This window comes from Neolamprologus multifasciatus, chromosome 22 (genome assembly GCF_963576455.1).
Source record: "Neolamprologus multifasciatus chromosome 22, fNeoMul1.2, whole genome shotgun sequence".
Lineage (NCBI taxonomy): Eukaryota > Metazoa > Chordata > Actinopteri > Cichliformes > Cichlidae > Neolamprologus > Neolamprologus multifasciatus.
The window spans coordinates 34,950,262-34,977,071 of NC_140459.1; the positions used below are offsets into that span (position 1 = coordinate 34,950,262).

Sequence of the window (26,810 nt, forward strand, 5' to 3'; positions counted from 1 at the left end):
ACAGCAGCCACGAGTGTATAATGACCTCACCCTGCTCTCCCTGTCAGCAAAGCAGCAGCCTGCTGATCTGTGAATGAAAACATGTCACTAAGTATTTGAAATAAATGTGTATCTTGGAGGGAATATTGCTCCTAGTTGAACAAAATCCTTATTTTAGATGACCTGTCTCCAGGTGAGGGTTCAGCCTGACAGGTAGGTCCACCACGAGTCTCTGATGGGAGTGAAACATGAAGTTAGTAGTTAGTGTTCCTTAGTATCAAGCTCCTCATTGGACAAAACATCCTGTCTATGGGCTCTTCATCAGCAGACCAAATCAATCTTCCTTTAGCTGAAACACACATCTGTGTTCAAACACAGTTATTTCAGTTTTGGGTTTTGGTTTTTTGATGCCACCAGGAGACGGAGCTAGCAGACTTTGAGCTTCATCAGCTGCAGCCAGTGGCTCTTTCATGGCTGGAGACAACTGTTGAACTGAAGCTGTGTCTCCCCAGATGACGAGCCGATCTTCAGGGGGCTGGCTATGAAGGCCCCAGGAGACAACGTTAGAAAGCAAGGACAGGGGACATATCAGACAGAAGGGTAAGTAGGACCTCGCGCTGCTAATCAAATACACTTTATTAAGCCACTGACATACAAGCAGAAGTTTTGTTCCAGCCTGAGGATTAAACTGCACAGGAGTCACTACAGAGGCATCACTGTGGTTGTTACTGACTTCCTCTGTTATGCTGGGCTTAAAGTTACCATGGTGATTTAGTCAAATAACCAGGTTTGAGTTTAAGCTTGACTTGTGTCACAGTAACCCATTAATCTGGTTTCACACCGGAGCACAGCATGTTTGAATGGATCCAAGCACAGGCTCTCAGCACAGCTCATACTGGTGGTGACTTGGACGTGATGTCACTGATGTCATGTGTTCATCTCAGTTTTTATTAGAGATGGACCGATCCGATATTACGTGTCGGTATCGGTCCGATACTGACATAAATTACTGGATCGGATATCAGAGAGAAATAAAAAATGTAATTGATCCATTAAATATCAAAAAGCACCTCAAAAAACCAGCATTTCATCTCCGAGGAAGTTTTCTCAGAGAGAAGTAAAGCAAGTGTGTAAGTTCATCTCTGAATGTTTGTAAAGCGTTCCAGCGTTAAGCTTAACAACAGATATATGGAGCGACTGCCTCTCTCTCTCTCTCTCTCTCTCTCTCTCCTGCTTCAATCATAAACTGATCAATGATCAGCTGATCGTCTCTCTTCTTTGTTTTTGTCTCACTTCTCACCAGAAAGAGGAAACCAGCGGCTGAACAACAGCAGCACGTTTAAGCTTGATCAGCTGTTGTTAGAATTTATTTAATATTATTTCTACACCAGGATCTTTTTCTACAGCTGACGTAACTGTGCAGGGGCGGATCTAGCAAAGTGTAGCCAGGGGGGCCGATAGGGCAGTAACAGGGAAAAGGGGGCACAAAGACATACTTTTCTTTCTTATTCTCATTTAAAATGTCTAGCCTTTAATAAATAATTATCTGACTCTTACACCCAAAGTTTTAATCTGATGTAAATGTATAGAAGTCCATTACTGTATATAGTAACTGTTAAGTCTAATATACCCTAGTAAGCTGTAGTACGTATTTCCTTTGGGAACCATCTGTGCAGTCTGCAATTCTGTAGAAGAAAGATGTTGAATCTATTTAATTATTGTGGAAAAATAATTTATTTCTGTGCATTTTTTTTTTTACATGTGCATTAAATTAAAGTTGTTTAATCATCATGAGGGTGGGGGGTGGTTCCCTATTTTTTTTTGCAACCCTATTAGTTAGGTTGTTTAATATTTCTGCTAAGTACTCTTTAAAATACCAGAATAGGGAGGATGGAGCAGGTTTAACTTTATTAGATTGATCAGTGTTGCTGAACTATGAAATATTTTGTTGTATTTTTTACATACAGGTATAACAGAATAGCTTCAGTGTTGTTGTTTATTTAAACTTGAGTATGAACTTATACAAAAAGCAGCAAGATATTAAAAAACGTTTTATTGATTAATAAAAACACTATATCAGATTCATATCGGTATCGGCAGATATCCAAATTTATGATATCGGTATCGGACATAAAAAAGTGGTATCGTGCCATCTCTAATTTTTATTTATCAAATTCTAAATTCTGTTGTGACTGTGGACAAAATAACTGTTGTGTTGAATGTGTTGGATACATCAGTCACTTCCCCTCGTTGAGCCAAACAGTATCTTTTGTATTTTAGGCTGTTGTTTTGATTTCATGACCCACAGTTGTTCTGATATGTTTTTGCCTTCATTTCCTCTCCAGCTGTTACAGTTAAGAAGAACTAGTGCTGCCAGGCAACTAGTTATCCAACACTTTACCTTTTAAGTAAAGGACAGAGACAGTCACGTTTAACTGCTCATTAATGGCTTTCTGCTCTATAGAAAAGTAAATGTGTCATATCAGCGACACAAAGCCATAATAGGAACGAGCTGATGTTTTCATAATGACGTCACGGCTGCGACGAAGTGCAGAGAAGGACTTAATTTTATTTACAGAGTGGCAAAACTAAACACAAACAAGAGCTAAACATGGGCCACACTGAAAACCCTGAACTGGAAGACTAACTAAACAAACCTGAAACACAGAACACGACAGGGAGAAAGCTACACAGTAGTGAGACAGACCAACAACAAGCAGGAGAACACACAGGGCTTAAATACACACAGGAGCAATCAGAGGATGGGAGACAGGAGGGAAACACAGCTGGGAGAAATCAGAGCTGATGAGACAAGGGAAGCAAAACCACACAGGACACGGACTATCAAAGTAAAACAGGAAATACAACAGGTATGCACAGACACCAGCTCAACACTAAAGCAACAGACATGGCGACAGGGACAGACACAGGCTGTGTCCCAATTCAGGGTCTGCAGCCTTAACGATCCTCAAGGGCCGCGTACTCAAAGACCGCTAAGGCCGGAAGTGCGAGGCTTGTGAAATGGGACGGTCTAGCCTCCGTTGCGCTGCCCAGGTTGCCTAGCAACCATGATACTAACAGCTGGAAACGTTTCATACAGCTTTGTTTGACAGAAATGAAGGAGAAAATCTTTTGTTCATTTGTTTGTTTCTACATGAGCTTTGATCATTCTCTGATTAAGCTCAGCTATTGAACGGCGTATATTTTAAAGTAAAGGCTTTAAAACCAAGTTAGTACAAACGTCACTAATGTCACATGACTTTGCCGACATGTGGCCAACAGTAATGTTTTAATGTTCTTCGTTATTAAACATTTGCACATAAATAAGTGACATAATATTCAGTACTTACTTAAAGTTTACTCTTCGGCCACTCCGCTTCTGCCGTCTGCGGCAGAATTATCCACACTGACTGCCGCTATGAATTGTGGGATATGTTGGGCCACGAAGTCTACACCGCCACATCCTTAAAATTCAGGGAAATGAAGGACGCATTTGAGGGCCGCATTTCGAGCAGCCTTCGAATTGGGACAGCCTTCGTCGCGTCGCTGTGACGTAATCGGCCTTAAAATGCGGCCTTTAAGGCTGCAGACCCTGAATTGGGACACAGCCACAGAGACACAGAACAGAAACCAAACTCTAAGAAGAGAAAATCCTAACAAGAATGAAACATAATAATAATCAGAAACAAGGACCACACATCAGCCATCGTGTCATAAGATGACATTTCTTTTTCTCCTAAATGGAGAAAAATGCACAAATGAACATTAAAAAAGAGAGAAAAACATTAAAACTGATGTTTTTTTCATTACACGTAACTGTGAATATGGATAACGTATGGTATGATCGTACAGGATTGATTTATTTCCCTATGCTGGATCACTTTGTTATGAAAGTTTGTTTTCACCACTGACAAAAATATTTTTGTCGTTCATGAGCCAGAATTATTATTCCAAAATTGTGATTGTCTCAGTTATGAACTATGTTTGGAGAAATTTGACATAGTAAATCAGCATTTTGAGATAAAAATCTGAAATTAAAGCTGCAAAAATGATCAAAAATCTGTTACTGGTTTCAAAAAGTTAAATGACAGAGAAATATTTGAATTAATGGCATCTGTGCTTTTAAATCCTTGGAGTAAAGATTCAGTAATAATTTGTAATGATTTCATGAACAACAAGATAAGATGTGACCATCAAAGAAATCCTTAAACAGACGGAGACTTCATCTAAAAGCCAAAGCTGGAAGTGTTCTGCCCTCTTGTGGGGGATTTAATAACACCATCGAGGGGATTTTCAGCTGTTGAGCAGGTTATCACAGACTACCATATGAAACTGCACTAAACCTAATAAACCCACCGTGAAATTCAGGGTGCGTTTGATGATGTAGTACAATCATAGTCAAAGGTTTTGTCACAAAGTTTGCTGGCAGTTTGCATGTACAGCAGAATATTATCACGAGTGATCGAATGCATGTGTTTCATCTTTGCCATAAACATGAACATAATCCTGTAAAACCCGTTTCCACTGCCACAGATGGATCTGACATCATTAGTGACCCTCTCATTAACACAGGTGAGTGTTGATAAGAACATGGCTTCTTCCTTTGTGAACTGGTCAGGGTCTACTTCATCCCAGTAGTTTAATCATCAGAGGATTAGTGCGAGGGTCCCTGCAGGTGTCTGCCTGTTTTTCTGACCGCACTGGTTTGTCTGTGGAGACCATTTGGGCGTCCTCCTCAGGTGGCGGACTTTAACTGTAAGCAGACTGCTCGGCTGTCAGTGTTTGTGTCCACAGTGGAGTGTAATCAAGCCCTCAGAATAGCAGACTGGATGCTTTAAATGGAGGGTAGTGTTTGAAATCATCGTCCGTCCTTTGTTAACCATAGTTACCTGCAAGGAAGCATGAGCAGTCATCGTTGCTTTGCATGAAAGGATACTGCTGCTAGTAGAAGTTCAGTTGTTGTGAAGAAGGCTTTCGTGTCTGCTGAAGGTAATTCAGCATCGGGGCACCAGCAGTGCAGAACGTGGTCAGGAGTGCAGCAGGCAGGGGCGAGTACATCTGCATGTGAAGCAAAGGCTTTTGGAGGATGGTCTGTTTTCAAGCAGGGCAAAGAAGTCGCAACAAAAACATGGAGGACAGACTGGCCTTTACTCAGAAACATCCAGAAACATGGCTGTGCAGAGAGGAAAAGGTGGAGTGCTACAATCAGTCCTGCATCATGCCAACACACCCTGCTACCAGCCACAGCCACAAATAAAGACTGGTACTAAAACACCCTCTGAGAGCAACTTCTCCCAGCCATCCAAGCAACTCCCACGCCCCCTGAGGTCCCCGTTTCCTCAGCCACCGGCCAGGCTTCCTGATGCACTCCATCTCCACTGCTGCTGGCGTTTTGTCTGGTCTCCTGGCAGACTCGCTTTTCCATCGTCTCCTCAGATCTCCTGCCAAGCCTCACATGTCTTCTAGTGCTGGCCTCCAGGGTTCCTTCACCTATGTCGCTGGCTACCTGGCCAGCCTCCAGAGTTGCTCTGTGTCTAATACATTAAAGTATTTATTCATTTTACATTTTTATTATTTATTATGGGCAGCCTGCGCATGGTGGTGAAGTTTACCACCGTCACCTCTCTGAAAGTCCTGGCTTCAGATCCACACTGGGGCCTTTTTGTATGGACTTTGTATTGTTCCCCCCGGATACTCTGGCTTCCTACCGTAGTCCAAAGACATGTATGGGGTTAGGTGAATTAGTGAATCTAAATGGACTGTAAATGTAAATGTGCACATGAATGGTTATGTGTCTCTATCCTTGTGACAGGCCAAGTTGTGATGCTACACAACTTCAAAAGCATCTCCAAAACTGCAGCTCTTGTGAGATGTTGTCAGTCTGCAGTGTTCAGGATCTATCAGAGGGGTTATGGGTGGCCAAGCCTCAGTCATGCACACCTGTCCCGCTCTTATTCACACATGTATTTTATTTGGCTTCTCCTGACTTTCGTTATTCTTGTCTCCAGAGCATACCTCCACCTCTCCAGCTTCTCTTCCTCTCAGATCACAGCATCATCTGCGAACATCATAGTCCCTTCATACCCGACCTCATCAGTCAACCTGCTCATCACCACTGCAAACAAGGGCAGGCTCAAAGCTGATCCTTGTAATCTCATGTCCACCTTGAACACATCTCTCACCTCCACTGCACACCTTACTTGGCACTCCCAACTTCCTCCTGCAGTACCAAAGCGCCTCTCTTACCCTATTATATGTTTTCCTTAGATCTACAAAGAGACCTCTATATTTGCAGCACCGGCCTGCATCAGCAAACTCAAAGCAAACATCACACCTGTAGCGCTTTTTCTTCGCATGAAGCGATTATATCAGTTGCACAATGTCCACCCTAGAATACTGAATACTGGGCAGCTGGTATAGGTTTGTTCATATGTTTCGTTTTAGGGTTTTCATCGTGTGTTTTCTGTGAACGTGTTACTGAAATCCGGCAAATAGGTTTGTCTATCATCCAAGCATCAGTATCTGTATTTGAGAAAGAATTACAGGTGATATTTGGATAGCGGGTCCACTACATTAGATTACATGAACTTGTACAGGTGTGTATGGAAGAGGATTAGTGCCACTGGAAATAGAAAAAAGTTTGTTTTTTTAAGAATTCTGAGTAAAAAAAATCCCAATCCTCTTCTGCAGGTGTGCACGGCATTTTGTTCACTAAGTGATATTTGGTGTGAAGGCTTGAAGGACGTGTTCTCATTTCACTGACTGAGTAATGCTAATCAAATGTGCTAGCTCTAATAGGAAGTTTGCATTTTAAAAATACACGGTGCCTTTTGCCATCTTTGAGTCAGGATTTCATTTCAATTACTAAAGTGCAAGTTTTTAAACAAACAAATAAAAAATCCACACAAAAATGACTAAAAAAGTCACCAAACACAGAGCAAGTAAGCAACTCTTAGAATATAAAGCAAAGCAGAATTTTGTGATGCAACCAATCACAGCAGATGGCCCCGCCCCTCCCTGAGCCTGGTTCTGCTGGAGGTTTCTTCCTGTTAAAAGGGAGTTTTTCCTTCCCACTGTCGCCAAAGTGCTGCTCATAGGGGGTCATATGATTGTTGGGCTTTTCTCTGTATCTATGAAGCGCCTTGAGGCGACTTTTGTTGTGATTTGGCGCTATATAAATAAAATTGAATTGAATTGAACAAAGCTTAATGAAGAACTAATCAGCTATTTCTCTGCATGTACTTTAATTTTTTTTTCATAAAAACATGTTTAGAAAAACATACCCTCGCCCTCAACGTTCCTCCACCTCCTGGCTATTGAGTCTCCATTATAAAAAAGTATCTACAGGAATTTTATTTTGAAGGGTATGACCGGAAGTCGTCCCTCTATCGCCACTGACGCGCTGTGCTGCATAGCAGCTGCGCGCTCTCACGTCCAGTGTTTGACAAAACCTTCTTGGTTTGACTGTGCGAGCAGAACGTGCGCGGCGGTAATGGCTGCCAGGGAGAGTAAAGAAGACAACAAATGAACCCCCGAGAATCGACTCGAAGGTGAGCTTGCTAACAGTCGCGGCCCGACAACTGTTGTTTCTTCTACATATCAACTATTGTCTCGTCTGCTGCAGCTACTTGGGTCGCGTGTGTGTGTTTTGAGGCTGGATTTTTTCTGATGCCACACACACACACACACACACACACACACACAGAGGACAATAAACTGTCAATACCCTGTGCTTATCACGCTGCCCCCTCTGTGCCCCGGTGCTGGTACCGTTAAACAGGCATGGACTTGTTAGCTAGATGCTCGATACCACCGTACGTGTCAGTTGTGCTGAAGATATATGGACTCATTGTTAGCTCAGGTTAACGTGATTAGCTAACGTTAGCTGAGCAACAACATCGTTAGCTGACAGTAGGCAGGCCAGATAGCTGTTAGCCTCTTAGCCAATCAGTCAAGTGGATTTGTAATCAGCCCCTTAGCACGCTGGCTACCGCTCCTTCCGTCCGGGAGTCAGCCTTTCGCTGCCGACTTTTGGGAGACATCCATCAGCTCCGAACCTGTCACTGTCACCTTCCTTTAGAATGAAGTTTTCTGATTAGTCCAGTGAATATTGGGATGTAGACAGGTGTTTAATCCCGGTCATTCCCAGGATAACAGGCAGAGTTGTTACAGTGCTAAGTTGTGTTGTGCTCCAAGTCGAAAGAGCAACAGCGCTAACATAAGTTGGCTTCATAATAAGAAATAGTTATAACTGAGCTATTATTGACATGTGACAAAGTGACTTTGTACACTGGTGAGTTTTACTTATCGAGTATTGCTGAAACAGTACTCCAATAGCCCATATCATCAAATACTATGGATTTATTTTTTAAAATCCTTGTCAGTTGGTTTTTCTATACACCAACTGACAAGGATGGTTTGCAGTCCATGTTGCCTGTGCTTCGTTTTCTTATCTTAAACATATACTTAAAAAAAAAGTACTTCCTAATCTGATTATGACCCAGCTCCTGTGCACGGTGACGTAACCCTGTAGTGGTGTCACGTTAACACAATAGTTGTGTATGGTGTTGAATCCTGTTTACACTATGGAGCAGCAGAGGGGTACGCTACAACCTGAATACTGTACACGTTTCCTCGTGTTTGTTAGTAGTTGAAAGTTAAAACTGCTTTTTGTTTAATAACAGGAGAAATGAAGGGGCGGGGGTGTGTAACAGGCTGCGCTTAAGCCATATTACTATGGTGGTGTTAATAATAATATTAATAACATGTTGTTATTTATTCAAATTTTATTTGCTGCCTTGTTGCTGAGACACAGTAGGACTCTTTGTTGCATCACTTATTCAACAAGAGAAAGTGATGTCTGCAGGCGCCTCGTCACTGTTTCACAGCTCACTGGGTAAACAGTTATAAAGTAGTATTTATTTACTTTGTTGACAGCTTACAGTTGTCATCCAATTACATTATATCTGTAATCTTTATGTTTGCTGTTCTAATAACTGTGTAGTTACATTGATTGTAATCTGTCCCTGTTTTTAGTCCTGTCCATCATTCAGCTGTTCTATGCCACTGAGTTATAAAGTAACAATAATCAGACGTATGGTATGATTAATAAAAAAGAAGTATTGATAACTCATCAGTGCAATCTCAGGTCACGTCTTCTTGAAACATATGAGCAGGTGTAAGTGACGGGAACGTTCTGTGTGGGAGCGTTTCCTCTGCCGTCACAGCTCAGTCACATGAACGTTCGCTTACTTGGTGATTCGTAGATCCTTGATTTCTACCTGAACTGTCTGCCAGGCCTTTTGTTAAGAAGCTGAACTGTGAATGGTTGTTGCAGCTAAACTAAGGTAACTGCAGAAAATGACGGTTTGGTTGACGGTGTATGTGAAGGTGATGGTGCTGTGCTCGGGTCAGAGCGACATCATCACGCAGCTGCTCGTGCGCCTGATGTTTTTTGTGACCTTGTGGATTCACAGAAATGTAAATTACAGTGCACCAAGTATGCACGTCCCGCGTGCAGCCTGGCTGTGACGTCTCCGGCTGTCAGCGTCTTTGTCTCAGCCGAGAAGGATCCAGGCTTCACACTTCCCAGGACCACGGTGTGATCTCAGCGGCTTCAGCGCTGTTCAGGAGCACACGGACGTTAATATGAGCAGTGAGGAGAAATGTGGACCAACTATCACGAGCTGTGGTCTAAACCAGCGGTCTCCAACCTTTTTTGCACCACGGACCGGTTTATGCCCGACAATATTTTCATGGACCGGCCTTTAAGGTGTCGCGGATAAATACAACAAAATAAAACTAAAAAAAAAGAAGATTTATTCATAACACACGTGAAAAGACCCAGGAAAACCGAGTTAACGATAAAACGATAACAAAATAACGCTGAAAACCCTGAAAACCACACATTTCACACCTGAGCCTCAACTCTCGCGGCCGGTACCAAACGACTCACGGACCGGTACCGGTCCGAGGCCCGGGGGTTGGGGACCGCTGGTCTAAACAGTTTAAACATGTAATCTCCAAACTGTTGCTTTCAAGAATGTTTCCTGAATATTTCACTGTGGACTGTGGACATGTTACTCACCCTGTGTTTGTCATTGCTGCTGCTCTTTGATTCAAAACAGCGTTTGGATTCCTCCATTGTTTTTACTTTAGTGAGCCGAGTTGTTTTCAGTCTTAAATCATCACTCTGCTGTTGCAAAGTCACAGCAGACAGACACAGAACTGGTTTGGTGACCTCAGAGAGCAGAAACACGACTCTGCTGGTAAAGAGTGTGAAGTTGAACTGTGAGCAAAGAGACCCAGAGGAGACGCACCTGACAACTGTTTAGGTCTTTATTTGTCACACAGTTTGTTGTGTTAACTCATTCACCCAACGTTTGTGTGTTAGGTGAATGAGAGCAGGAGGCACAGCTCTCTGGGAGCTTGGTGGCAGGAAGAGCTCCCACAGTAAACATATTTACAGCTGCTGTGGCAGCAGCAACAAGAACAAGAGTAACTTTATTGATCAAAGGGAAATCCGTCTGCTGACATAGATCCTAAACAATGGCTTCTCCAGTGTGTCCAGTCTCTCCAATTACAGAGTCAGCTTTCTGGCTGAGTAAGGGAGCAGCTTTTACTTTTTCTATGCGATTCTTTATGAGTTTTCACTGGGTAGATGCTAGAGGTGGGAATCACCACACATCCCACGATACGATATTATCACAATACTTAACGCACGATACGATATTATTGCAATTTTTGTAAAATATTTTGCGATATTCAGATTCTGTACATAAAGGTAAACTTTATCAATCATCATTTTCTCTAATATCAAAGTCTCACACTCAGTCTTTCTCTCATTTCAGTTTGATTGTTGACAAACTGAACGGTTTGTATTACAGTCTAGTCCAACTTAACTGAATCAACCATCTGGTACAATTATAGCTATTCTGAACTATGCAGTTTATGAAAACTATGCAGCCCCTTCAGCAACTGAAGAATTTGAAAGTAAATTAAAACAAAATATAATTTTACATTAAATAAAAAAGTTTTAAACTTAATTAAAATAAAACATGTCTTAAATTAAAATAAGTAAACTGTCATGTTTATTAAACACATTTGGACAGTGAAGGAATGTCAGGATTCTTGCTCAGAAAAAGGACCAACATGCTCTGAAGTCAGAGCACAAAAACCTTTTTGTAACAAAGTATCGATTTCTGCTGTCCCTGTATCCATACATTATTAGCAAACAAAATATCACCATGCTACACAGTATCCATTTTTTCCCCACCCCTAGTTGATGCAGACGGACGTAGCTTTGGAGTCACAGTGAAGTCCACCAGGACACAATAATACCTGTGGTTGCAAACAGACTTGTGGTCCTATCAAAGTCTGTGAATCATGGGCTCAGTCACTGGAATCAATAAGCCTGCTTTGTATTTGTGGGTATTCGAGTATCAGAAAGGAGGATTACCTGTGGGCTTGTCTTTGGCTAATGATTTGCATTGGGTGGCTGCGTCCATGCGTTACACACTCCATGGGATCATACTAGCACGCTTTTAGACGTGCAGAGGGCGAGCTTAACTCTCACAATATGTCTCCACAGTGAGGACTAGGATGGTAAGCAGCCAGCCGAAGTACGAACTCATCCAGGAGGTGGGGCGTGGCAGTTACGGCGTGGTCTATGAGGCAGTAGTGAAGCGTACGGGGGCGAGGGTGGCGGTGAAGAAGATTCGCTGCCACTCTCCAGAAAATGTCGAACTGGCCCTGCGGGAATTCTGGGCCCTCAGCAGCATCCAAAGCCAGCACCCGAATGTCATCCACCTGGAGGAGTGTATCCTGCAGCGGGACCAGCTAGCCCAGAGGATGAACCACGGCTCCAGTTCGCCGCTCTACCTCGAGGTGAGAACACACGAACCAGGGGGTCGGTCATGATGGGTGTAGTTCGTCTGTGTTCACTTTTTATAACTGCTTCACTGTGTAAGGTTTTAGTCCTAAAACAGTCATTTTAACAAACAGCAGTAAGAATATCAGGTCAAAATGTGAGTGAAAACGAGTCAAACACAGCTGTTTGTAGCAGATGTTCTGATTTCTCTACACTAACCCAGCAGAGAAACCGCGCTCAGTCAGTTTGTCAGAGCTGCTCCTTGTTCTCCACCTGTTGTGTTATTGCTTTACATAAAAATAAACTGTGGAACAAGAATAAAAGCAGCGGTGAGCTGGTGCTGATGCTCCTAAATAAGAAGAGGAAGAACCTGTGAGGACGCAGCAGCAGGGAGAATATCCTGGTTAGATCCTGGAGCTGAAGCTGTGTCAGGATGTCAGAGGGTCAGTTTGAACCACAGCTGAGGAGGCCGACAAATCACTTCACAGGGCCCTGTGAGCCGCAGCAAAGTTGACCTGTGTGCCGTTTGACTGTTTCCATGCCGTTGTCTGTTCAGTACAGGTGTGCGGCTTGAGCTATGAGCGCACCTGTTGCCAAATTCAGTGACCTGATTGGTCGGATTGTTTATTGGGATCCAAAAAATCGAGCTGGGTTTGAAAATGCTGCGAATTCGTCCAGTGAAACTATACAGTTGTTGTCAATGACTACATTGTGCGTCCATTTGAGAAGGCCTTTAGATATATGATCTACCAGTTTGGTGGTCGGTGATATTACAAACTCAGGCAAAGAACGTTACAGCAACATATGAAGGTCAAAGTCCTCTTGACACACAAGAGATTATTTCCTGTAGTAGTGCCACGATTGGCCCAAACCAAACAGCATTCAGGACAAACCGACGTATCGTAATAGAGGATGATGACTTTCTGTTCTGCAGTCTGAGCATCTTGCAGTCAGTCAGCTGACCGTGCACTCCTCTGTACAGCAGAGTGTCCTAGGGTCAGTTGTCAGGATTAGGGATGGGTATCGTTTAGGTTTTATTCGATACCAGTACCAAACCGGTACTTTGAAACGGTGCCGGTGCTTAAACGGTGCTTAAAGAATGGAGAACACAAACTTTGTCCAAAAACCTCTCATGTTCAGCTGTTTTTTTGTAAAAAGATAACAGTGTTAGCCTTTTCTGCAGCTATGGGGCATATATGGTATCACTCTTGGCTGGAAGCAGCTTAAACAATGGAAAAAACACAAACTTTGTCCAAAAACCTCTCATGTTTAACTGTTTCCCACTTTTTCTTTGGTCATTTTAGCCTTTTTGGCCAGGGTGAAGGGAGTATCTGCCATCAAACAAGAAGACAGCTGCATGTAGCTATGATGATGTTTGCTAGTTCACCTTACATGCATTAATGTAATAACGTGGTTAGCCTACTCAACGTAAATTACACACGAACAACATTAAGCTACTCACGCAGAGAAGAACGGCTGCTGCTGCATCATCATCCTCATCATTTCTGCTACACTGGCAGGGCTAGGGGCCAGGACTCTCCTCTTCGTGTTTTTGGGGGATGTTGCTAACTCCGGGTCGATAACAGGCACCACACCCGCAGTAGATGTGCTCGGTGTGAGGTCTCGCAGCAAGCTATCAAATACGGCGCATTTCTCGGCTTTTAAAAAAACGCTATGTGTCGCCAGGTGTTTCATCAGATTTGAGGTGTTACCTCCTTTGACAGTATCACAGTATCAGCTTAAAGCACTTGTTGCAGCTGCTGAGTTTGCATCTTTTGCTGTGAAGTACAGCCAGACTTTGACCGCTTCGCCTTGGACATTTTTAATCTGTAGCTCTGCTCTAAAAGAACGTACGTACCTGGACCCGCCTACTATCCTCAGAAACGTAACATGATTGGCTAGAATTCAAAGTGTATCACAGCTCAGGAAAATAAAGCACCGAAATGTGGCTGCTTTTCGGTCTGGTTACTACCGTTTATGTCAGAACCGGTGACCGGTACCCATCCCTAGCCAGGATGCTAGTTTTGTTTAAACATGTTACTGATCCTGAGCTTAACTTTGGCTTAAACTGGGCCACACAACAGGAGTGTTACTGTAAACACAAACTACATGAACAGATAAAGGTGTGTCAGTGTCCACACGTGACCGCCGACTGGCTCAGTTACTGTGGTAGGACCTTAAGAAAGCTGCAGATAAACAAATGTCAGGAAAACTTAATGAACTTAAACAATGTTATAAAGAAAAATGGAGCAAAATTGCTCCACAGTGATGTGACAGACTGATAAATGCAGGAAACGCTGCTGTAACAGTGGTCCTAGCAGCTGTGAAAGCAGCATGTGCAGGTCGAGTCTGCCTGCTGATGTAGCGAGCGACAATTTGAACACAGCTTGTGTAGATGATAAACAGGAAGTGCTAATCTCAGACTTGGTGTATTTTCTGTTTGACAGATGTCACCGTGTGCATCTGTCACAGGGCACAGCTCTGCTAATGGCTTCTGCTTGTTTTTAACTTCCTGTTAGTTCTGTGCTGACCTCGGGGTTACAGAAGAAGGAATCGTGCTCCTGCAGAAGTGAAACTATGAAATCGCGTGTTGGCTCATCCAAACTCATGTTGTCCCCTCAGCCAGTTAAACACACACTGATCAAAGAAGTCATACAAGTTCAGATGTGATACTCGATGTGACCAAAACACAGGTTCGGTGTTTCGCTTTCATCCATGTGATTGTCTTTATTTATAGATGCGTTCGTCACACTGTTGCTCAGCAGGTGACTTCATGCCTCAGTGTCCTGCAGGTGATTCTTTAAGAAGCAGTTTGTCAGGTACTGAACAAAAAGGCTCTCCAACCAGATGAGATGACAGCATGTGAGATGATAGGAGAGCACAAACACAAAGTGTGTTTACACAGTTTACAGCTGACAACATTAATCAGAATACTTTATTGATCCCTGGGGGAATTATTTCTAATGCTTTAATGCTTCGATGTTGACTGACCGAGCTTTATATTTCAGCTACAGAGTTGATTCATTTATACACTGTAGAGTGTGACTGACACAAAGGCACCTGATGGTTAAATGTTTATTATTTTGACTCAAATGAGAAGGTCCCGTTTATTCCTGAGTCAGAGGGAAGCTCGGTGCTCATTAATTTATCCATGTGTTGGTTTTTTAGACTCAGAGTAGGGATGCAACGATAGCAGTTTTTTCAAACCAATACAATACTGATACTTGGATCTGAGTACTTGCCGATACAGAGTACAAAAACCGATACTTCTACCACACACACACGCATAATGTCCCCGTGAGTGGACATCAGGCCCTTGGAGAGCAAAATTGAGTATTTTGGTCTAAATAACCCAAAATGTGATGTCCACATATGTGGACCCAGGTCCTAGGAGGTTAAAGCATTTCAGTTGTGATTTCAAGAGCTGTTAGAAGTATTGGGACAAATGACACAAACTTCAGTGGCCTGATTTAACCCTTTAAGACCTACCATAGAACCAAGTCCGCCAGAGCTTATATTATATGTTTACATGCTGTGGAGCCATTTTTGGGAGCATTTCAAGTTGATATACATCAATACAACCATTATAGCCCAGATTTTAATAATATGTCTGCATTAAGTGCATAGTAATTACATAAATTGAAAAAAAAGTGCAATAATCTACAAAAAAATTTAAAATCGTTTTTGTTTTTTTAACATATATTTCTAGTTAGAGAAATTTAAGAGGCTTATCCCTCAAAACTGTAAATACAAAAAAGTTGCACAAAATAGTTTCCCACCACAGGAAATTTATTTTGAGTGTCTTCATAGTTTTATTTTTGAAATACACCAATTTTTATACACTGCAGGAAAAACGAAAATAAATATTATAATGCAAATTTGCAAAAAAGCAGCATATGCATCAAAATAAACTATTTCCAGCAGTGCAATATGAGTCCTAAGCATCCCAGAAACCACACAGAAAGTCATAAAGTCAAAGATAACTTTTAAAAACACCAGTATAGGCTCAAAATGACGTCACTTCCGGTTTCGGGCAGGTCATGGTGGACATGTGATAGTTCACGTTGACATCTATTCCAACGTAGGAAGTGTTATGAACAGCTGATCGGATCAGCAAAGCGTGTTTCTGGAATATTATGTTTTTGTTGCTGCAAGTGCTTTTTATGCAGTTTTTGCAAAGCTATATGTGGAAGGAAACTGTGACCGAGGACAAGCTGATGGCATAAGATGTAAGTACAACTCCTCCGGTTTCATATGCAAAAAAAGTTATTGTGCTAGCTCACGTGGTTGCAGTGCTACCGGGATTTAAAAGTAGTTACGCAAAACAGAGCGTGCTGCTCTGACCGGTTTAAAAGGTTAAAACAAAAAGAGGGTGGCTGCCTCCAGGACCTCCAGTAAACCTCTTGGTGCTTTTGAACTGTTGGAGGAAAGAAAATCAGAGAACAGACTCCACGCAGTCGGGACTTGGATTGGGCCACTGCAACACCTGATTATTTTCTTTGTTAGGCTTTTCTGTTGGTGATTTGTGTCTGAGATCATTGTCCTGCTGCAGAAATGTTCCCCAGCTTTAGCTCAGACAGAAGCCTCAGTGCAGATTACAGACTCGATGCCTGCCAGGTGCCCAGGGCCCATACAGTCACCCTTCCACTTGTTTGTGGTGATGTGCTGTGTTTGGTTTTCATAAAATATGATGTTGCGGTCAAATCTCTCCCCCAGGGCTCTTTCAGAAATCTTGTGGCTCGAATGCAAACTTTGAGGCTTCTCCTGGTAACTCTCCCAAACTTAAAGGTTTAGTATGCTAACTGAGGCGTGTAGAGTCTGAGCTTTGTGTAGCTGGGAAGCGATATAAGGTAGCATTGTGTTACATTGTTACACAAAGATACACAACATAGATTAAAGTGCAACTGGGTGTCTCAGATGTATCAGTCAGCATTCACCTCACACGTGTGGTGTCGCGGTACTATTTGGGAAGAACGTCCCATTCCAGATGACTTCTGTGGGTACCGATCCCCTAGGTAGATATATAATCCTCACCCATTAATACTCCTAAATATATATGATAACACAGATGAACCGAGTTTAAGAGAACTTTTGATCTGCTCCCAGATAACGATCCTAATATAATAGTATCTGGAGATCTTAACTGTTATCCTGGCCCCTCCCAAATGGATCATCTACACAATTAGTGTCAGAAACAGCTTCTTCAAAACCTTTAAACAATCTTCTTAAAACCAGGACATGGTAGATATTTGCAGGATTCAACGTCCTACAGGTAGAGAGAACTCGTCTACTCACATGTTCATAAATCTACCAGGATGGACCATTTTCTGCTGAGCTCACGTCTCAAGTCACCAACTCCAAGTATCATAATATATTAATATCTGACCATAGTCCCTTAACAATATCATTAAATCTTCATCCATCCATCCATTCGCTTCCGCTTATCCTTTCAGGGTCGCGGGGGGCGCTGGAGCCTATCCCAGCTGTCACAGGGCGAGAGGCGGGGTACACCCTGGACAGGTCGCCAGTCTGTCGCAGGGCCAACACACAGGGACAGACAACCATTCACACTCACATTCACACCTAGTGGCAATTTGGATTATCCAATTAACCTATCCCCACAAGCTGCATGTCTTTGGATGGTGGGAGGAAGCCGGGGTACCCAGAGGGAACCCACGCAAACACGGGGAGAACATGCAAACTCCACACAGAAAGACCTGATGGTGGAATTGAACTCAGGACCTTCTTGCTGTGCGGCAACAGTGCTAACCACCGTGCCACCGGTTTAAATCCGGTGCATTAAATCTTTCACTTCCAAAGCAGTGGGGATAGGTGTGACTGTGAGTGTGAATGGTTGTCTGTCCCTGTGTGTTGGCCCTGTGACAGACTGGCGACCTGTCCAGGGTGGACCCCGCCTCTCGCCCTATGACAGCTGGGATAGGATCCAGCGCCCCCACGACCCTGAAAAAAAAAAAAAGATGAGCAGAAGCGAATGGATGGACTTCCAAAACAGGTTTACTCTTGGTGACTTAACGCTAAACTTCTTAAGGAGAAGAAGAACCTGCAAAATGAAGGATTACATAGAAGCAAACGATAATGGTGAGGTATCCGATTCGACTCCATGGGAAGCACTGAAGACTGTTTTGAGGGGCGAAATAATCTCTCACACTTCAGCTCTTAAAAAAGAGAAACGTCTGTTGGAAATCAACAGTGTCCTTCCTGACCTGGATCGTATCAAGTCTCTACAAAGAGAGAGTGAAATTAAAATAGGAACGTAACGACATAACGAGTGGCCTAGTCAGTAATCTACTTTGGAAATTGCGACAAAAGCATTTCGAGTTTGGGGATAAACCTGGTTTGTTGCTATGACGACAGCATAGCAAGAGCAATACACAGCATCAAATCAAACTCTGCTAACTAACCCACCCGATATAAACCGTCGCTTCAGCGACTTCTGTAGTGAGTTATATGTTACAATCTGATCTTAATGGCTTCTTCGATTCTCTCCCATTGCCTAAACTGAGGAGCTCCGACCGGGATTATCTTGATTCCGAGTTTACTCTTCAGGAGGTTATCCAGGCTATAAAATCATTCCCTAATGGAAAAACAGCGGGACCTGATGGTTCAGAGTAATGACACATTCTGCTCCTCAGCCTGATTACAGCTTTGGGTAAATTATCAGGATAAACCATCGACTGGTCAAAGAGTGAGTTTCCAACAACAGCTCACTAGAATTCCTGCAGCAAGTTCCATTCAAAGTAGTTAGGAATATCATTTTCTTTCTTGTATTGTGAAGTGCAAATTTGTATGAATTAGGGATGCAACGATACCAATTTTTTCAAACCGATACGATACCGATACTTGGATCTGAGTACTTGCTGATACAGAGCACAAAAAACGATACTTCTACCACACACACACACACACACACACACACACAAATACAATTAATTGGAAGACAGGTTTTATTTTATTCTCTGCCGATAAAAAATAAAATCTTAATAAAAATGACCACAAAAAGATTTCAAGTGAAAAATCAGCACTTCTGTTAAATTATTGCAGAGTCTCCACATTGTAATTTAACAAAATATCACTGAACTATTGGCACTGTCTCGAGCTTTCAGAATAATAAATAAACACTTCTGTTTGGAATAAAATAAATACAAATTAGGTTTGAGAATAAAATAAACTTTTAAATTATTGCAGAGTGTCCATAATGTAAACAAACAAACACACAACAAACAAAAATAATAATTATTAAATAAATAATAAAATATAAAAAATTATAAAATAAATAATAAATAAAATAATAATTGGCCCCCTAGTGGCCAATCTAACAAACTACAGAAATGACAAGCCACCCTCTGACTAATGAAATAAGTTGGTATCGGTTCATGGTATCGGTTAACTTTTACGAGTATGAGTACACACACATTTTACAGTATCGGCCCCGATACCTGATACCAGTATCGGTATCGGTGCATCCCTAGTTTGAATTAATTGGTTTGTTTGTAATGCATCAGAGCTTGTTTGCGTCTCCTTTTGTTTGTTTTTGTGTTATATTTGGAAAATTTAAAATAAAATGATCAAAAACCATCCAAATGCTCCAGACCAGGAAACTGGCCGACTGTCTGCTTTCATAGAGCTGACGACGGTCCCCTGTGATGATGTATGTTTTAAGATAAACGTGCTACAACATTGTGAGAGGGAGTCAGACTTGAATAATTACTAAGATTAAATGAGGACTGGTGTATAGTCGGGATGTGCGCTGTAATGATCGAATGGCTCCACACTCCCAGCATTGGGCATCAATTATAAACTGGTGTTTCCTAAATGCTGTGCAGCCATCTGCCACCAGAGGGAGCCTCTATGGTGAGACACGCCATGAATGTGTTATCTACTGTCACAGTCGTTACGTTACTGCTTCTGTACACTTTTCATCTTCTGTTTCTTCTGCAGCTCGTGGAGACGTCTTTGAAGGGCGAGATCACCTTTGACCCTTGCTGTGCCTACTATTTGTGGTTTGTTATGGACTTCTGCGACGGCGGCGACATGAATGCCTACTTGCTGTCTCGCAAACCCAGCCGCAAGACCAACACCAGCTTCATGCTGCAGCTGGGCAGCGCCCTGGCGTTCCTGCACCGTAACCAGATCATACACCGTGACCTCAAACCAGACAACATCCTCATCTCCCAGGCCTGCACGCCGGCCGGCTCGTCCGAGCCCACCCTCAAAGTGGCCGACTTTGGCCTGAGCAAGGTCTGCTCTACATCCGGGCTCAACCCCGAGGAGCCGGCCAGCGTCAACAAGTGCTTCCTGTCCACGGCTTGTGGGACGGACTTCTACATGGCCCCGGAGGTGTGGGAGGGCCACTACACAGCCAAGGCCGATATCTTCGCCCTGGGGGTGATCATCTGGGCCATGGTGGAGCGCATCACCTTTGTGGATGTGGAGACTCAGAAGGAGCTGCTGGGGAGCTACGTGCAGCAGGGCTCGGAGATCGTGCCGCTAGGAGAGGCCCTGTTAGAGAACCCAAAGATGGAGCTGCTGATCCCTGCCCGGAAAAAGAGCATGAACAGCCACATGAAGCAGCTGATCAGGGAGATGCTGTCGGCCAACCCTCAGGAGCGGCCCGACGCCTTCGAACTGGAGCTCAGACTGGTCCGTATCGCGTGCAGAGAGCTCGACTGGGACACGTGATTGACGAGCAAACGTCACCACAAACTCGGCCGCAAAGCACACGCAAACATCTCATCAGCTGCTGTTAACAACGATGGTCACATAATGAGGAGTTCCTGTTTTTTACCCAGGCATTGGTTGTAGTATTGATTATCCTTTAGCCACTGTTCAATCACCCACGGTCTACGACTTTATATCGAAGGGGGAGGTGTCACACCTGCTGCTCCACGCTGCAGCCTAGTCTCAGGCTAATCACAGCTTCCACTTCCTCATTTCGTCTGTCAGTGAAGCACGATGGAAGAGCAACGCGACCTTAGAAACTCCTGCTTTCAGACAGTCGAAGCCTTTGTCTTCAAATGCCACCCAAACCTCGGTGCTAACTAAATGCAATATGAGACGTGATCCTGTGATTTTTGTGTTTTGTGTGCTCACATTCACCCAAAGGGCCGATGCTGCATCCAGCCACCTCATCGCGCTGCTGCAAAGTTGTTTGTGGGTTTGACAGGACCTGACGTGAAACACGTCACAATTTACACGAAGATTGGACTCAAATACAAACAAGCCCTGAACGCTCAGGTATTAATGGCGTACAGCTCGATGGCGTTTGAAGACAAAAGCTCGCTGTCGAGGGACGTTCTGCTCATTGTGGGGCAAATAAAAACTTTGGTGCTTACATATTAGTAACATGGGTGGAGGACTTTTTTTCTTTATCAGCAAGTGTCCAGCCAGCAGGCGCTCGTGGTTGGGGGTTCCTCCCCTTTGCAAACTGTAAGATAGGCCGGCCAGTCGCAGACACACCCCTGGCCGGATGATCAGAATGTATAATGATGGAGAGCGGTCCCTGTTATTAACATACAGCCTTAAACACAGAAATACTTCTAGCCCCGAGCACGTCATCCAGTCGGTGAGGCAGACAAAGGATCATTCAGGTTTATTACACGTTTGTTCCAGTCTGAACGCTGTTCTCACCGAAGCCCCTTTAGACTGAGTTTCTGTCATTTCAGGTCAGATAAGAAAGACTGCTGACGGAGAAAGACGCTGTATTTAATATGTTTAATGTCCTTGCAACGTGAGGCACAAGACGGTCAGCAGAGAATCACGTATATCTGAGGTTTACCAGCTGGTTACTGGTCATAGGTGGCCAGCTGAAAACAGTCCAGTTAGGCTCGACCGCTGACCAGTTTGTGGCCTCTGGTGTCTACTCCTAATTATGTCAGCAAGTGCAGCACTGCAGGCTGCTGAAGCCGACCAAAGTCACGTAGATGCATCACCAAAACACGCTTGTAGCTGAAGTTTAATATTAATGTGATACACCTTAAAACTACCATGAAATAATAACGTGATACAAATGTTTTCAATATCACAGAGTTGGGAAATCGCCTTAGCTTCTTTATTAAATAGTTATCACTGGTGAAGCCCTGATCTGTACGATATTGTTCCAGCCTGTAATCATAGAGGCTCTGGTCTCCAGTTTCACCCTCATAAAGGCGACTTCCAAACTTCCAAATAGGGCTGCCACGATTAGTCGACTATCAAAATCGTCGACGACTGATTTAATAGTCGACGCGTCGTTTGAAGCTTTGTAAGATCCCAAAAGACACAGGAATAAGTAGTAGGATTTAAGAGTGTAATAACGGACTGAAACAGAAGATGGCAGCACTGCATGTACAAGGATGCCAGCTGCCGTTAAACCCCGAAGAAGAAGAAGCTGTGTCCCAGAATTCATAGCGCAGCCCAGCTCAGTTTCCAACAATGGCGGCAGCTAGTTAGTTTTAATATTACTCTTATTATTCTTTCTGGGTCACAAAATAAACGTTTAACATGTTTTCAGGCGAGAATGTAGCTGTGTAAACCTCAAATATCTGCTCAGTTTATCAAGACACCACATATTTTCAAAAGCGCTCCGACGTTTTCGGAGACGTCTGTTACCCACTAGCTCGATAGCTAGCCGGGGGCTAGGCTAACTAGAGCCGTGAGAACACCGGACTCCCGCTAATCGTTTTCAAACCCACCGCCGTCTTTCACTACTCAGGTTAAACATGATATATAAGTCACTTAGATAACTTAAAAATGTTATTGTTTGGCTTTTTCAGTATTTTATTTGTTCCTGAGTAAATCGGTTTGGCTGAGATTAAAGTTATAGTTTTTACACAGCTGAATAAACATCAAGCAGACAGCTGATTATCAGAAGTGTGAGATGCTCCAGAATTTACTCCGGTGTCCTGTTATATTTTAGATAGCAAGGAGTTTATTAAACTTCACCAAAACAATCTGCAAATTTCATTAAAATTTAATAAACTATCATCTTGTCTTTATTTTTAGTTAGCACAGACCTTAAACACTTAAAGCTGTAAGCTAATGATAGTTATATAAGAGCAGATGCTGCTGGTGCAATAAGCTGTACGTTTTACGTCCAATGGATGATGATCTGATTAGTCGACTATCAAAATAATGGTTTGTGGCAGCCCTACTTCCAGAGGAGTTGGATTATTGGGACTAATGAGAGTGATTACTGTTGTTCTTTAATATGATCATTGTTCAGTGTGCATACTGCTATCATACCCAGTAGGAATAATAAACCTGAATGATCCTTCACAAAGACAGGACTCTGAACTGTGTGGTCAGACTCTGTGTTGGGTAGAAAAATCAATAATGTCCAGTCACAGCTGTTTAAGAGCGGCGACACAAGTATTCACACATGTTCACACCTGATGTGTAAAAGGGACGAATGGAGCAAAGCACGTTAACATGGTTCGTGACGACCTCCTGCAGTGTGTGCTGCAGGCTGATAACCACGCAGGTATTTGTTTTCCCGGCCGTTGTTAGTTACGCTCGCTGCAGCTCATCATCAGGAAAGACAAGAGGAAGAGCATCAGCACACGCCATCCTCCGTGAGCCAGAGCATCTTCTCTGTTCTCTTTGACGTGTAAAGCTCTTGTGTTTTTATGTGTTTAACCTGATCTGCTCTCACTGTGTCACTGCCTCCTGTCCTCTGGCTCTCACAGTAATCCTGCTCTTCATGCTCCTGACAGGCTAATCTAAGCCTATTAAGCTGCAGCGCTCGGCACAGGATCATGCCTGGGACCCCTTTTGCCTTTCAGGTTATACATAATGTGTGTACTTTGACATATTTTAAAAGAAAACCGTAAAAACTCACAAACATAAATGTCTTTGTTAGCTCACAGCTCCCCCATTCATTTCCCCATGTTTTTAGCTCTGATAGCTTTATTCACCGGCATCGTGCGGATGACATCGGCTGCCATTTCGACACTAGAGTGACCTCACTGATATTGCACTCAAACACCTCATTGGCAGAGTATGTGGTTGAGATGCACAGCGTCTCGTGAGCCTGCAGTGCTGTGCTTTTGGTACAACCAGCAATACCACAGAATCAGTATTACAACACTCGGACGACGTTTCCTTTGCTTGCGTTGGGACTCAAATCTCTCATGTGGATGTTTAGGGAGTCGTTTCTGGTCGAGAGGCGTTTGCCAAACTAATGCTTGGTCTGGGTTTTTCACCTTTGATTTTTGATGTTCATTTCCTTTGCACATGTGTAAATACTGTACAGGCGAACGAGGTTTATGTACATTTGACTGAGTGTGCTCTGTTTTCAAGAGCTGGGTTGGTTTGACATGTAAATTTGCTGTGATGACTTCAGTTTTCCTTCAGCTCTTGATTCAGCGCTGCTTTCCTTCAATCATTGAAAAGATGTGATATACTTACAGGTTAATACAGTTGGTGTGCTAGTGATAATGTATGTACGTCATTGGCCTGTTGTTTGTGGTTTTGTGTCAGCAAAAGCTAAAATACAACACGGGTCACGTTCAGCAGGGGTGCACTCGTGTAAATGCTAAACGCCTCGTCGACGGCCGATAAAGCTGAGGTTCACGTGATGGCGGGGAGCCTTGTATATGAGATTCAGTTTCATCCGTTGTGATTGAATTTTATTTTTCTCATTCAAAAACAGTGAAGAGCTGGAGAAGCCAAACGTTCTCCTGGCACAAGGGGAGTAAATGGTGAAGGAGAGAAACCGTGACAGCTTCTTTTTGTTTCAAACCTTTGGACAACGATGCTCATACCACTGCTTCGAGGTCTCAGACACGTCCGTTACTGAGTGGGCTTAAAAAAGTTCGACAGTGAGAGAGACTTGTGCTCAGTGATGCTAACACATACAGAGTGTTGGGTCGATGGTAGAGGGACTGACGGTTTCCCCGTTGACAACTTTCTAGCATCCCCTAAAGCAGATGTGGGCAACTCCGGGGCTGGAGGGCCGGTGTCCTGCAGGTTTAACATGTGTCCTTGATCCAACAGCTGGTTTAAACGGCTAAATGACCTCCTCAACATGTCCTGAAGTTCTCCAGAGGCCTGCTAATGAACTCATCATGTGATTCAGGTGTGTTGACCCAGCGTGAGATCTAAACCCTGCAGGACACTGGCCCTCCAGCCCTGGAGGTCCTCACCCCCCAACCCTAAAGGGACAAGCTCCAATAATGTAGCTCCACGCTGTGCTTAAAAACCCGAGCGGCTAATTCGCTGCTAATGCTAACTCTAGATTGTAATCCAGTCTCGGTGTGTCCTGAATCAGTCACAGTTCAACAGAACAGCAACAATAGGTCCTGACTAGGGATGCAACGATACCAATTTTTTCAAACCGATACGATACTGATACTTGGATCTGAGTACTTGCCGAAACAGAGTACAAAAACCGATACTTCTACCACACACACACACACACACACAAATGCAATGAATTGGAAGACAGGTTTTATTTTATTCTCTGCCAATAAAAAATAAAATCGTAATAAAAATGACCACAAAAAAATTTCAAGTGAAAAATAAGCACTTCTGTTAAATTATTGCAGAGTCTCCACATTGTAATTTAACAGAATATCACTGAACTATTGGCACTGTCTCGAGCTTTCAGAATAATAAATAAACACTTCTGTTTGGAATAAAATAAATACAAATTAGGTTTGAGAATAAAATAAACTTTTAAATTATTGCAGAGTGTCCATATTGTAAACAAACAAACAAAATAATTATTATAAAATAAATAATAAATAAAATAATAATTGGCCCCCTAGTGGCCAATCTAAAAAACTACAACAGAAATGACAAGCCACCCTCTGATTAATGAAATAAGTTGGTATCGGTTCATGGTATCGGTTAACTTTTACGAGTATGAGTACACGCACATTTTACAGTATCCACCCCGATACCCGATACCAGTATCGGTATCGGTGCATCCCTAGTTCTGACCTTTGCTATCATCTGTGCTGTCCTGTTGTGGGTTGGATAACGGGGGAATCTGCTCAGTGGGATTTCAGCTGTTATACTTTCCATGTGTGGATATAAAATGCCCCTTACACCAATCACGCCAACTGCCTTTAGTTAACATAAGTTTTTGAGGATCCGTTCATCCTGGAAAAATGACAAAATGTAGTTTAATAAAACAATGAACATGGATACAGAGCAGACGAGGTTTATGGAGTTCGCTTGTCCCGCAGCACAGGAAGAGCTCCAGGTTCGATACCTCAAAGATTTAGATCTGAAATCTTTCACATCTTTTCTTGGTCTTTGCAAACTTTAATTGGAAGCTTTCAGGTTCTGACCTGTGATTTCAACATGTAGTCATTTTCAGTAGTGATGACTTTAGGCTGGTCTAACATTAAAATGCTGGCCTCAGCACACACAGCTGATCTATGCTGGTGTCTTTTGTACTCGTGGAAAGAAGTGGGCATTTTGGCTGGAATGGAAACCTGCCAGTTTAACCTTTCTCAAAACAAATGGTGCGTGCCGCTCGGTGACTGAAGTCAGCACTGCGAGTCCTGGATCAGGGCTGAGTTTCAGTTTTCCTGCTCTCACTCATCTGTACGCACAGTTCTTGCTTTCATGTCATTGTAAGATACTTTGAAGAAACTGAGTTGAGTTTCACATGTGAAACAACAGCTGTCAATCACTGTTGAACCAATGGATTTTTAATAAAAATGAACTCGTTTAAAGTTTAAACCAAACTGAATGTGGTTTTGCTTCAGTGGTGCTTTTATTCTGAAACACGGTTTTCTGGCTCCTGCTGGTGCGTCGGTGATCGTTCAGGTGGTTGCAACAGTTCATTTTATCAATGTGGATTCAAGGTAAGTGACAGGAACTGCTCAGAAGAAAGGTGAATTTTCACAATAAAGGTCTTTGAACAAACGACATGAGACTGTTATGATACTGTTGGCGGGATTAGAAGCATCACGTCTGACTACAGTAAATGCCGTGTGAGGAAGATGTGCTC

General features: G+C 43.0%; 1 protein-coding gene across 2 annotated transcripts; it reads left to right on the forward strand.

Moving 5' to 3' along the window:
• Positions 1-7,355: 7,355 nt before the first annotated feature.
• pdik1l (PDLIM1 interacting kinase 1 like) lies at positions 7,356-26,544 on the forward strand. 2 transcript variants are annotated; one of them, XM_085149717.1, is made up of 3 exons: positions 7,356-7,529; positions 11,570-11,865; positions 19,808-26,544. In XM_085149717.1, the coding sequence occupies exons 2-3, from the start codon at positions 11,581-11,583 to the stop codon at positions 20,546-20,548; spliced, it is 1,026 nt and encodes a 341-aa protein (XP_085005843.1). In that variant the 5' UTR covers positions 7,356-7,529; positions 11,570-11,580; the 3' UTR covers positions 20,549-26,544. The 2 variants fall into 2 exon arrangements, with proteins under 2 accessions (XP_085005843.1, XP_085005844.1); XM_085149718.1 differs by lacking the exon at positions 7,356-7,529 and adding an exon at positions 7,541-8,272.
• The last annotated feature ends 266 nt before the right edge of the window (positions 26,545-26,810 follow it).